The sequence below is a fragment of the Gossypium arboreum genome, chromosome 5, assembly GCF_025698485.1.
Source record: "Gossypium arboreum isolate Shixiya-1 chromosome 5, ASM2569848v2, whole genome shotgun sequence".
NCBI lineage: Eukaryota > Viridiplantae > Streptophyta > Magnoliopsida > Malvales > Malvaceae > Gossypium > Gossypium arboreum.
In genome coordinates, this window is record NC_069074.1 from 92,326,383 (window position 1) to 92,337,877 (window position 11,495).

Consider the following 11,495-nt stretch of genomic DNA (forward strand, 5'->3'; position numbering starts at 1 on the left):
CCCTTAATAGACAATAACGGTTTGTTGTACCAAACTCCTAGGCGCTACTACGGGTTGGTACAAAATAAGTGTAACCCTACCAAATAGGGTTACTTGGTGGGCAACGCACACTCCCTTTGGGAACCCTGAATGTTGCCTATCACACATGGGATGGCCATATTAAGTCTGTCTCATTTATTATAAACAATTATATGTATTATCTAAACATTAAACCAACTCGAATAATTTAACCAACCAATAAATAATTTTCTATTTCCCAAATTTTATTTATTTAAAATAAATGTAATTTATTCACTCAAATAAATTATTTTCTCAACCTAGTTAAATATTTGCACTAAATTTGTTATTATTCCAATAAAAAAGGTCACCATTGGAGGTGTGCATGGGTCGGGCCGGGCCGGGCCCAACTAAAAATTTAGGCCAGTTTGCTAGGTCCAGGCGACGGCCCAAAAAATGAGCCTAAAATTTTGCCCAAACCTGGCCTGAATAAAAATGTTAAAACCCGAGCCCGACTCGGCCCGCCCATATTAATTTTTATATTATTTTATATAATTTTAAAATATATATAAGCCATCAAAAATACTAAAAACATCAAAATAAATATTTTTCAACAAATTGAAAATAAATTTTAAAAAATATGTATACTTAAAAACACTAAAATAAATACAACTTAACAAGTAAATTCCTCTAAAATAATAACAAAATTAGCAAATGTCTTTAAAATAATAAAAATTAACAATAAAATAAGTTTTATACAATATCCAAACAATAACAACAAAATAGTAGCAACATAATAGTAAAATAATAGCAAAATAGGGAAAAAATAATATTAAAAAAATAGATTTTTTTTGTCATTTAGTGGATTCAGGCCGAGCCCGGGCCAAAAATGCCTTACCCAAGGCCCGACCCATTTTTTAAACGGGCCTTATTTTTGTGCTGAAGCGTATTTTTCGAGCCTATATTTTGCCTAAACCCTCCCACATTTCGATGCACACCTCTAGTCACCACTAGTGAACTAACAGATGCATGACCAAAATATTAAATTTCGATAACATGACCAATAGACTGCCAAGACCCATAAAAGTAAAATCTACTTGAAAAGTATGAGATTAGTAGAATGCTTAAAAAGCTTAAAAATTGGATTTTTCCGTGTATCTGGAAAGCAGGTTGCGAAATGGACATGGGCTGGCATAAGGGCGTGTGGCCAGCCCGTGTGGCTCATACGGGCGTGTGCCCAACCCATGTGGAAATGCCCAAACCGTGTGCATCATTAAAACAACTCTTTTTGTCTGATTTTGGCTAATTTTTTGCTCCTTTCACTCCTCTATGCTTACCTAAGTATAGAAACATGAATTTAAAGGATTAGAAGCATCAAATTCACTAATTTTCATAATAAATCATCCAAAAACACATCAAGAATGAGATTAAAATTATGTTACTTTTACGACTTATCACTGGTATTAAATCCAAAATCTATGTATTGCGTGCTCGATGCATTCCTTTTGCACAAAAGCGCAATACCCTGAACATTTCCAATCACCTTCGAGTCAGGCTCAGGACCAGTCCTGAGGGGATCATTAACGGAAACTAGGGTGGCAAGTGGCACTGATGAATTATTGCTTGTGATGTTAGCTTGGGCTACCTGGACTGCTGTAACCCGTATGTTCGTGCATAAAGAAGTGAAGTTTGGTGACCTTAACTGGCCTGGGATGATATGGTAGGGTCTTCGAGTAGTATTGGCTCTGCACTGCTACGAGGGAGAGGCAGATGATCAGAATCCAACTCAACATCAATGTTCCTCTCATTGTCTATGCTTTACTATAATTTCTTGGGCGAAATGTAGATGAAAGCTAGTAGAATTGTTGCTTGATTTTTATTAAGAAAACAGAAATATTTATACTGAAAATAGCCGCAGACATGAAAACAATTTACTGTCCAAATCATTTTATGTAATACGTGCTTGATTTCTCACTAGTAATATTACAAGACAAAACAAATTTTGACCAGGCAACACAAACTTGTTCTAATTGGCTGCTTGATTTTTAAATAGGAAGAGTTGCATAAATAAGAATTTCTTCACTAAATAATTAGAATGGTTTAAAGAGCATTCTGTCTACAAAAATAAATGATCCAAGTGTTTTAACTTATTTTTAGATTGGAAGTTTCCTCCCCAGCGTTTTTATTTTCCTTGTCGGTTTTCGTGTTTTTCACATGTTATTGATGTGTTGGTCATTATAAATTATTGTATCTTCTGCAATTCCCTTTAGACCAAATAACTTCATTCTAGTACTGTCCGTCGTCATATATTAATCCACATTTAATAAAATAAAAAAATTAATCCTACAAATGTTTATACATAATTAAATAAAATACATGTTAAAGGATGGTATCTGAATATTTAATCAACTCATATATTTTCATCAACCTGTAAATAGTTTTCTATTTTTTAAAATATTAATTAATTAATTAATTAATTCAATTATTTTTCAATCGAGTTAAATATTTCAGGTCTGAATTTATTATAATGCAAATTAAAAAAGGTTACCATTAGTGATTTAACGGAAGCATGACCAAAATATTAAAATTTGGTAACGTGACTAAAATAGACATCACCATTAGTGATTTAACGGAGGTGTGGCCAAAATATTAAATTTCGATAACATGACTAAGATAGATATTTTTAAACATGGGTGACCAAAATTGAAAAACGGTAATAATTAGATGATCATTTTTAATGTTTACCCTTGTTGTACTATGATAAGGACTTTCGAATTTGGCAGGGCATATAGAGTTAAAAATTGTCACATTGCGTACGCAATCTTTTTTATATAATGCCGAAATTATTCATAAACCTCCCACACTCATAAAATGGAGGATAAAAACATTTATATGCATGTTTAAACCCGCGTCCCCTTTATTGTTGCTACAATAATGTTAACGATTGAGTTTAAAAAAAAGTTGCATATACAAATGGTTAAAGTCTAAACAATGGATCAAACCTTACATTATGACTAATTGACGGAATATTCATTTTCTCTAGAAATAATCTAGATTTAAATAATCGATGTATCACAAAAAATTATAAATACTAAACCAAAGTTCTATATTTTTCAAAAATATTTGTCTGGCATATCCTTATTATACTTCATGGTTAAAGTATTTAGGAGTATAATAATTAAAATTTGTATATAATACTAAAAATAATTTCAAATATATATTTTGCTAGGATAGTTTAGTTAATCATTTTAATTAATCAGTATTTATAAAGTTAGGTTGGGTAATAAAATCCAGAAAATCATTAAACATAATACAGAAAATATTTGAAGACCCAATTAGCAATTATGCAAATGGCCTAAAATGGCTATTAAACCATTGTTATTATATAGAAGTTTATGGTAACATGTTTAATAGTTAATAATCTAACTCAATTAAAATTAATATAAGAGGGATACTTTGGTCTATCATTTTTAATAGGTAATTTAGAGGTTATATATTCGATAAACAGATGAAAAGGTGTGTTAAAAGAAGAAACAAATGAAACGGTGTCATGGTAAGACACGTTATATTCACAAGGGTAGATGTTAGATTAAACCTTAGAGGTAATATCGTTGTGAAGAACAACAACGAACCCCAAACATGAACTGAAAAACAAACAAAAAGAATACCAAGAAAGAAGAAAAAAAGGATCATGGTACTGATAACTATTGATACCAGTATATTTTAGTGTACCATTTTGGATTTATCGATTGTTTTTACATATTTAATTTTATTGTTTAAATTTTAATTTTTTGTTGTAAATTATATGTTATATATTCAAGAAAATTTACTTTAATTACATCATTCAAATAGCTCAACCATGGGTCTTTATTTGTAATATAATGACAAAATTCAATGATGAAGTATGAGAATTTTAATTTATAATCAGATGAGAACATATATCTCATACATTTATTCTAATCAAGTGGAACAGAATGATATGACTCTTTCAAAATCCAAGAGGATTGAGTCAGGAGATAACATCCTAGTGATGAATAACCGTAACGTTAAATTCCATAATGACAGTGGTGGCATTTATAAGGATAGGGTTAAATAGTGCAACCCCTTTTGCCATCATGAATCGTCCTCTTCCTCCGACTACCGCAAGCCCAGGTTCTCCCCTTGAAAATACGCTTAGAGAGCTGCCGTTAAACTTACCGGTATTAAATCCAAAATCTATGTATTGTGTGCTCGATGCATTCATGCCGGACAGGAGCCCAATACCCTGAACATTTCCAATCACCTCCGAGTCAGGCTCAGGACCAGTCCTGAGGGGATCATTAAAGGCAACTAGGGTGGCAAATGGCAGTGATGAATTATTGCGTGTGATGTTAGCTTGGGTTAGCACGACTGCTGTAACACCCGTATGTTCGTGCATAAAGAAGTGAAGATTGGTGACCTTAGCTGGCCTGGGATGATATGCTCGGCTCTTCGAGTAGTATTGGCTCTGCACTGCTACTAGGGAGAGGAAGATGATCAGAATCCAACTCAACATCAATGTTCCTCTCATTGTCTCTGCTTTACTATACTTTCTGGGGCGAAATGTAGACGAAAGCTAGTAGAATTGTTGCTTGATTTTTATTAAGAAAACAGAAATATTTATACTGAAAATAGCCGCAGACATGAAAAGAATTTACTGTCCAAAACATTTGATGTATTACGTACTTGATTTCTCAAACTAGTAATATTAAAGACAAGACAAATTTTGACCAGGCAACACAAACTTGCTTTAATTGGCTGCTTGATTTTTCCATAGGAATATTTTTGTCTTTGGATACATCTAAATACGAATAATTGCGTAAATAAGAATTTCTTCCCTTAGTTAGAATGGTTTAAAGAGCATTCTGTCTATAAAATTGATGAAGTTTCCTCCCCTGCATTTTTATTTTCGTTGTCTGTTTTCGTGCTCTTCACATGTTATTGATGTGTTGATTTTATAAATTATTTTATCTTCTGCAATTCCCTTTAGACCAAATAACTTCATTCTAATATTCTCCTTCATCATATATTAATCCACATTTAATAAACTAAAAAAAATTAATCCAACAAACGTTTATGCATAAGTAAATAAAACACATATTGAAGGATGGTATCTGAATATTTAATCAAAACTCATATAAACCTAATAAACAATTTTCTATTTTTAAAATATTAATTAATTAATTATTTATTTATTTTCTCAATTGAGTTAAATATTTGAGGTCTAAATCTGTTATTATGCAAATAAAAAAAGGTCACCATTAGTGATTTAATGGAAACATGACCAAAATATTAAAATTTGGTAACATGACTAAAATAAACATCACCATTAGTGATTTAATGGAGGCACAACCAAAATATTAAATTTTGATAACATGCCTAAGATAGACATTTTTGAACATAGGTGACCAAAATTGAACAACGGTCATTATTAGATGATGATTTTTAGAGTTTACCCTTGTTGTACGATTACAAGTACTTTTGAATTTGGCTGAGCATATAGAGTTAAAAATCGTACACAATCTTTTTTATATAATGTCGAAATTATTCATAAATCTCCCACACTCATAAAATAGAGGATAAAAATATTTATACGCATGCTTAAACCTAGGTCCCTTTTATTGTTACTACAATAATGTTAAAATTGAATTAAAGCTCAATTAATTATATTTAAAAAAAAAGTTGCATACACAAATAGTTAAAGTCTAAAAAATGGATCAAATCTCACGTTGCCACCATTTGCATAATTATATTTTTCAAAAATATTTGTCTGCGCATATCCTTATTATACTTCATGGTTAAAGTATTTAAGGAGTATAATAATTAAAATTAAAATTTTAATAAAATTTGTATTAATATTAAAAATAATTTCAAATATATATTTTGTTAGGATAGTTTAGTTAATCAGTATTTATAAAGTTAATATGAAAAATATATTAGCAGTAGGTTGGGTAACTAAATCCAGAAAATCATTAATATAGTACAGGAATTAAATTGTAAAAATTTAATTGTTATTTAATTTTAATTTGGAAAAGCGTTTGAGGACCCAATTAGCAATTATGCACATGGCCTAAAATGGTTATTAAACCATTGTTATTATATGGAAGTTTATGATAACATTCACTTAATTTCATTAATAAAGGTTAATTAGTAAAGTAAGCATGTTTAATAATTAATAATCTAAGTCAATTAATATTTAATTATAACCTTAATTATGTATTAATAGGAAGGTGAGTTGAGAGATGAAACATTCATCATCCTCACCAAACTGTGTCGTCCAAGTAGGAAGAAAAAGGAAAGGAAAACTCTTTTGCTTCTTTTACATTTTGGTCAAAAATCCCTAAGGTCTTTAAGTCCTTTCTTTGAAACTTTTATGTTTTCATGATTATCTAAATTTGATTAAGTTTACCCATGCTTTAGATTTTTCAATTGTTAAATATTTATCAAATAGTCATTAATGGGTATTTGATGAAACTGAGTTTGATTTTGATGAGAAATTGATATGACTTTTTTCACAATCCAAGAGGACTGACTCTGTAAATAACATGTTAGTAATGAATTACCGTAACTTTAAATTCAATAATGACTTTGGTGGCATTTATAAGGACAGGGTTAAATAGTGCAACCCCTTTTGCCATCATGAATCGTCCTCTTCCTCCGATTATCGCAAGCCCAGGTTCTCCCCTTGAAAATACGCTTAGAGAGCTGCCGTTAAACTTACCGGTATTAAATCCAAAATCTATGTATTGCGTGCTCGATGCATTCATTCCGGCCAGGAGCGTAATACCCTGAACATTTCCAATCACCTCCGAGTCAGGCTCAGTACCAGCCCTGAGGGGATCATTAACGGCAACTAGGGAGGCAAATGGCACTGATGAATTATTGTCGTTGCTTGTGATGTTAACTTGGGCTACCTGGACTGCTGTAACACCAGCATGTTCGTGCATAAAGAAGTGAAGTTTGGTGACCTTAACTGGCCTGGGATGATATGGTAGGGTCTTCGAGTAGTATTGGCTCTGCACTGCTACTAGGGAGAGGCAGATGATCAGAATCCAACTCAACATCAATGTTCCTCTCATTGTCTATGCTTTACTATAATTTCTGGGGCGAAATGTAGATGAAAGTTAGTGGAACTGTTGCTTGATTTTTATTAAGAAAACAGAAATATTTATACTGAAAATACCAGAAGACATGAAAATAATTTACTGTTCAAAACATTATATGTACTAAGTGCTTGATTTCTCCCTAGTAATATTAAAAAAAAATGGAAATTTTGACCAGGCAACACAAACTTGATCTAATTGGCTGCTTGATTTTTAAATAGGAAGAGTTGCATAAATAAGAATTTCTTCACTTAATAATTAGAATGGTTTAAAGAGCATTCTGTCTATAAAAACAAATGATCCAAGTGCTTTAACTTAATTTTAGATTGGAAGTTTCCTCCCCTGCGTTTTTTATTTTACTTGTCGGTTTTCATGTTTTTCACATGTTATTGATGTGTTGATTTTATAAATTATTTTATCTTCTTCAGTTCCTTTAGACCAAATAACTTCATTCTAATACTGTCATATATTAGTCCACATTTAATAAAGTAAAAAAAAATTAATCCAACAAATGTTTATGCATAATTAAATAAAAGTGTCTGAATATTTAATCAACTCATATATTTTAATCAGCCTGTAAATAGTTTTCTATTTTTTAAAATATTAATTAATTAATTCAATTATTTTCTCAATTTATTATTACACAAATTAAAAAGGTCACCATTAGTGATTTAACGGAAGTGTGACCAAAATATTAAAATTTGGTAACGTGACTAAAATAGACATCAATGGAGGCGTGACCAAAATATTAAATTTCGATAACATGACTAAGATAGACATTTTTAAACATGGATGACCAATAAAATTGAAACACAGTAATTATTAGATGATATTTTTAGAGTTTACCCTTCTTGTACTATGATAAGAACTTTTGAATTTGGCAGGGCAAATAGAGTTAAAAATTGTTGCATTGTGTACATAAATTTTTTTTTATATAATACCTAAATTATTCATAAACCTCCCACACTCATAAATTAGAGAATAAAAGTATATATATGCATGCTTAAACCCACATTCCCTTTATTGTTGCTACAATAATGCTAACAATTGAGTTAAATCTTAATCACCGATTTTTTTTTTAAAAAAAAAGTTGCATACACAAATGGTTAAAGTCTAAACAATGGATCAAACCCCATGTTGTGACCAATTGACCGTATGTTCATTTTCTCGAGAAATAGTTTTGGTGTCTTAAGTGCAGATGTTCATTTTCATAAAATTATGAAATGTTGGATTTGGTGCCTTAAGTGCAGTATATTCGTTTGGTATACTCGTATTTTTTGAACAAATTGGTTTAATAATAATATCCATTAATTACTTTAACACCCTTTGTATATTGTCCTCAATGGTTTTTGTACACAAAGCAAATTGGAAGAAAATATTGGATCACTGATCATCGAACGTTTAACTAATACTAAACAGTATTATGTGGTCGAATCGTAATGTGGAAAGATGGCTTGTATTAGTTGATGAACCTAAACATGCCCTTAGTCTAATCGGAAATGCGAAAACCAATTGAAAGATTTATATGTCATCTATCAAGTCTAATTAGGGCTAATCAATGACTAATTAATTTAATTATCACTTTGAACTTCAATTATTTAATTTCAATAAATTAAATAATAATTCAAAACAATTAATTCAATTTTTACATGCAATCTTTTTGGGTTATATTGAATTAGCAAAGGAACCAATTAAACGTATATAATTAGGACTTAAATAATTTTTAATAAAGTTTTGTCTCTTTACCTATTAATTACAACATTATTTAATCATAAAATTATTCCACTAAAGTATCATGATTGAACCCTTTCTTATTATATAGCATCATGAAAGTAGCTTAATAAATGCTTGTACAATGACTTGTCATGAGTGTGTTACCCGTAGGTTATCTTTTATCTTTTTGGGTTAATTTCCTTCACCTAATATGATTCTGTTTTATCTCATCGTAATTACTATTATATCATCTGTTGTGCGGAAGCGTGTGAAAGAGTAAAATTATTGGACTAAAAAATCACACTAAGTTCAATTCCCAAGAAAGAGAGGTGGATCACGAGGATCACTTAAGTATCAAGTCTTTCCTAGCCAGAATATCCCTCTATCGTAATTTAATAGCACAATAAATTACTACAATCACAATCACAAAATATGAACAACAAATAGTAAAGAACACCAGAATTTTAACGAGGTTCAGCAAATCTTGCTTACGTCCTCGGGCACTACCAAATATATTTCACTCCAAAACACAAGTGAAACTTTACAAATAGGGAGAGAGAACAATGCCTTAAATAGAGAATGGCAAATGTGGGATGATTAGAATGAGCAAAGGTTAGACCTATTTATAGTTGAGGTTCAAGGGCCACCTTGCAAAGTCCCTATTCACTTAGGGACCAAAAATTGCTATTATTCCATGCCCAACACTAAATAAATATTTGGTACCCATAACTTTGACCTTTCCAAGGTATGGGTAGGTATGAGAAAGGTATGGGCAAGGTATGGGCAAGGGATGGGTATATTCTAATAATCTCCACCTTGAAGATTTGATTAGGATAATCTTATCTTCACACAATTCTTTCTGCCTTTGACAACAATACTTGATAGTGCCTTCTTCAACTGTTAAACTTGGTTGCTGTTACCACCTTGGTCATCATATATGCGGGATTATCTGCAGTCTTGATCTTCTGAAGACAAATTTTCCTCTCTTCAATAATTTCCCGCACAACATGGAATCGTACGTCGATATGCTTTGTACTTTAACATGGTTGATTCATCAAAAGTCACATCTCTACTGAAAACAATCTTCCTTGTATCAGGACACCAGAGATGGTATCCTTTTACTCCATCAGTTATACCCAAGAATAATGCTTTCTTTGCTCTTGGGTCTAACTTAGATTCTTTTATATGATAATATGCAGTGGAATCAAATACATGTAAAGAATCATAATCAGTAGCAGATTTACCAATCCACATCTCCATAGGAGTTTTTCCATTTATTGCAGCTGATGGCAAACGGTTAATTAGATGGCACGCATATATAACTGCCTCAGCCCAAAATTCCTTGCCCAATCCAGCATTAGACAAGATACATCGAACTTTCTCCAGTATAGTTCGATTCATGCGTTCTGCCACCCCATTCTACTGTGGTGTATCCCGAACAGTGAAGTGTCACACAATGCCCTCATCTTGGCATACTTGTAGAAATTGATCGTTTTTGTACTCAGTACCATTATCTGATCGAAGTCGTTTGACCTTTCGACTAGTCTGAGTCTCCACCATCTTCTTCCATTTTAGAAATGCATCCAAAACTTCACTTTTTCTTTTCATTAGATACACCCATACTTTTCTTGAATAATCATCAACAAAAGTAACAAAATAGTGCATACCTCCCAAAGAAGCCACTTTGGTAGGTCCCCACACATCACTGTGAACGTAGTCCAGAATTCCTTTCGTATTGTGAATTGCTAGACCAAATTTTACCCTCTTCTGCTTGCCCAGAACACAATGTTCACAGAATTCCATTTTGCAAGAATTTGCACCTTTCAACAAGCCTTGCTTCGCCAATGTCTGCAAAGCGTTTTCACCAGCATGTCCCAATCGCATATGCCATAATCTGGTAGCCTCTGAATCTACATCTTTTGTAGAAACTGTTGATGTTGATCCAATAACTGTACTCACATTTAAAAAGTACAAGTTATTTCTTATTGTGCCTTTCATCACCGTCAATTGCCCAGCTACTACCTTTAGTAATCCATCTCTCAAAGTGATTGTGAGCCCTTTAGATTCTAGGGCCCCTAATGAGATGAGATTTTTCTTCAGGCTAGGTACATAGCGAATATCTGTCAAGACTTGGATTGAGCAATCATGATTCTTCAATTGAACTATACCCACTCCCATTGTCTTACAAGCACTATCATTTCCCATAAGAACAATTCCACCTTCTAGCTCTTTAAGACTAGAAAACCAGTCCTTATTAGGACACATATGGTAAGTACATCCTGAATCCAAAATCCACTCATCCCTTTGACATGCCATTGCCATGCCAACCAAGCTAAAGTCTGACTCCTCATCATGTTTTGCTACATATGCATTAGAAATAGCCTTACCCTTTTGTAGCTTAGGACAATTCTTTTTTCAATGCCCTTTTTCACGGCAAAAGGCACATTCATCTTTGGCGGGTCTCCCTTTGGACTTTCCGCTTCTACCAGATTTACTGCTGTGTGAACGACCTCTTACTGTTAAGACTTCTGCAGTTGTATCTCTGTAATCTCTTTTATCTTTCTTTCGAGTCTCAGATCTATACAACGCACTACAGACTACATCAAATGTGGTCGTGTCCTTCCCATGAAGCAATGTGGTGGTAAGATGATCATATTCATCAGG

General features: G+C 32.2%; 2 protein-coding genes and 1 long non-coding RNA gene across 3 annotated transcripts; all 3 read right to left on the reverse strand.

The window, feature by feature from the left end:
• Positions 1 to 1,293: 1,293 nt before the first annotated feature.
• LOC128293295 (uncharacterized) lies at positions 1,294 to 1,872 on the reverse strand. The gene is made up of 2 exons (XR_008283465.1): positions 1,541 to 1,872; positions 1,294 to 1,334 (listed from the first exon to the last, which is right to left on the reverse strand). It is a non-coding gene; the product is annotated as an uncharacterized LOC128293295 (long non-coding RNA).
• A 2,020-nt stretch (positions 1,873 to 3,892) lies between these two features.
• Positions 3,893 to 4,634, reverse strand: LOC108483823 (dirigent protein 4-like). The gene has a single exon (XM_017787420.2). The coding sequence runs from the start codon at positions 4,544 to 4,546 to the stop codon at positions 4,022 to 4,024; it is 525 nt and encodes a 174-aa protein (XP_017642909.1). The 5' UTR covers positions 4,547 to 4,634; the 3' UTR covers positions 3,893 to 4,021.
• A 1,845-nt stretch (positions 4,635 to 6,479) lies between these two features.
• Positions 6,480 to 7,227, reverse strand: LOC108485326 (dirigent protein 4-like). The gene has a single exon (XM_017789146.2). The coding sequence runs from the start codon at positions 7,092 to 7,094 to the stop codon at positions 6,564 to 6,566; it is 531 nt and encodes a 176-aa protein (XP_017644635.1). The 5' UTR covers positions 7,095 to 7,227; the 3' UTR covers positions 6,480 to 6,563.
• Between the last annotated feature and the right edge of the window lie 4,268 nt (positions 7,228 to 11,495).

What these genes read in the sequence shown, in the direction of transcription:
- LOC108485326 (XM_017789146.2), bottom strand. Translation starts at nt 7,094, where the DNA reads ATGAGAGGAACATTGATGTTGAGTTGGATTCTGATCATCTGCCTCTCC.
- LOC108483823 (XM_017787420.2), bottom strand. Translation starts at nt 4,546, where the DNA reads ATGAGAGGAACATTGATGTTGAGTTGGATTCTGATCATCTTCCTCTCC.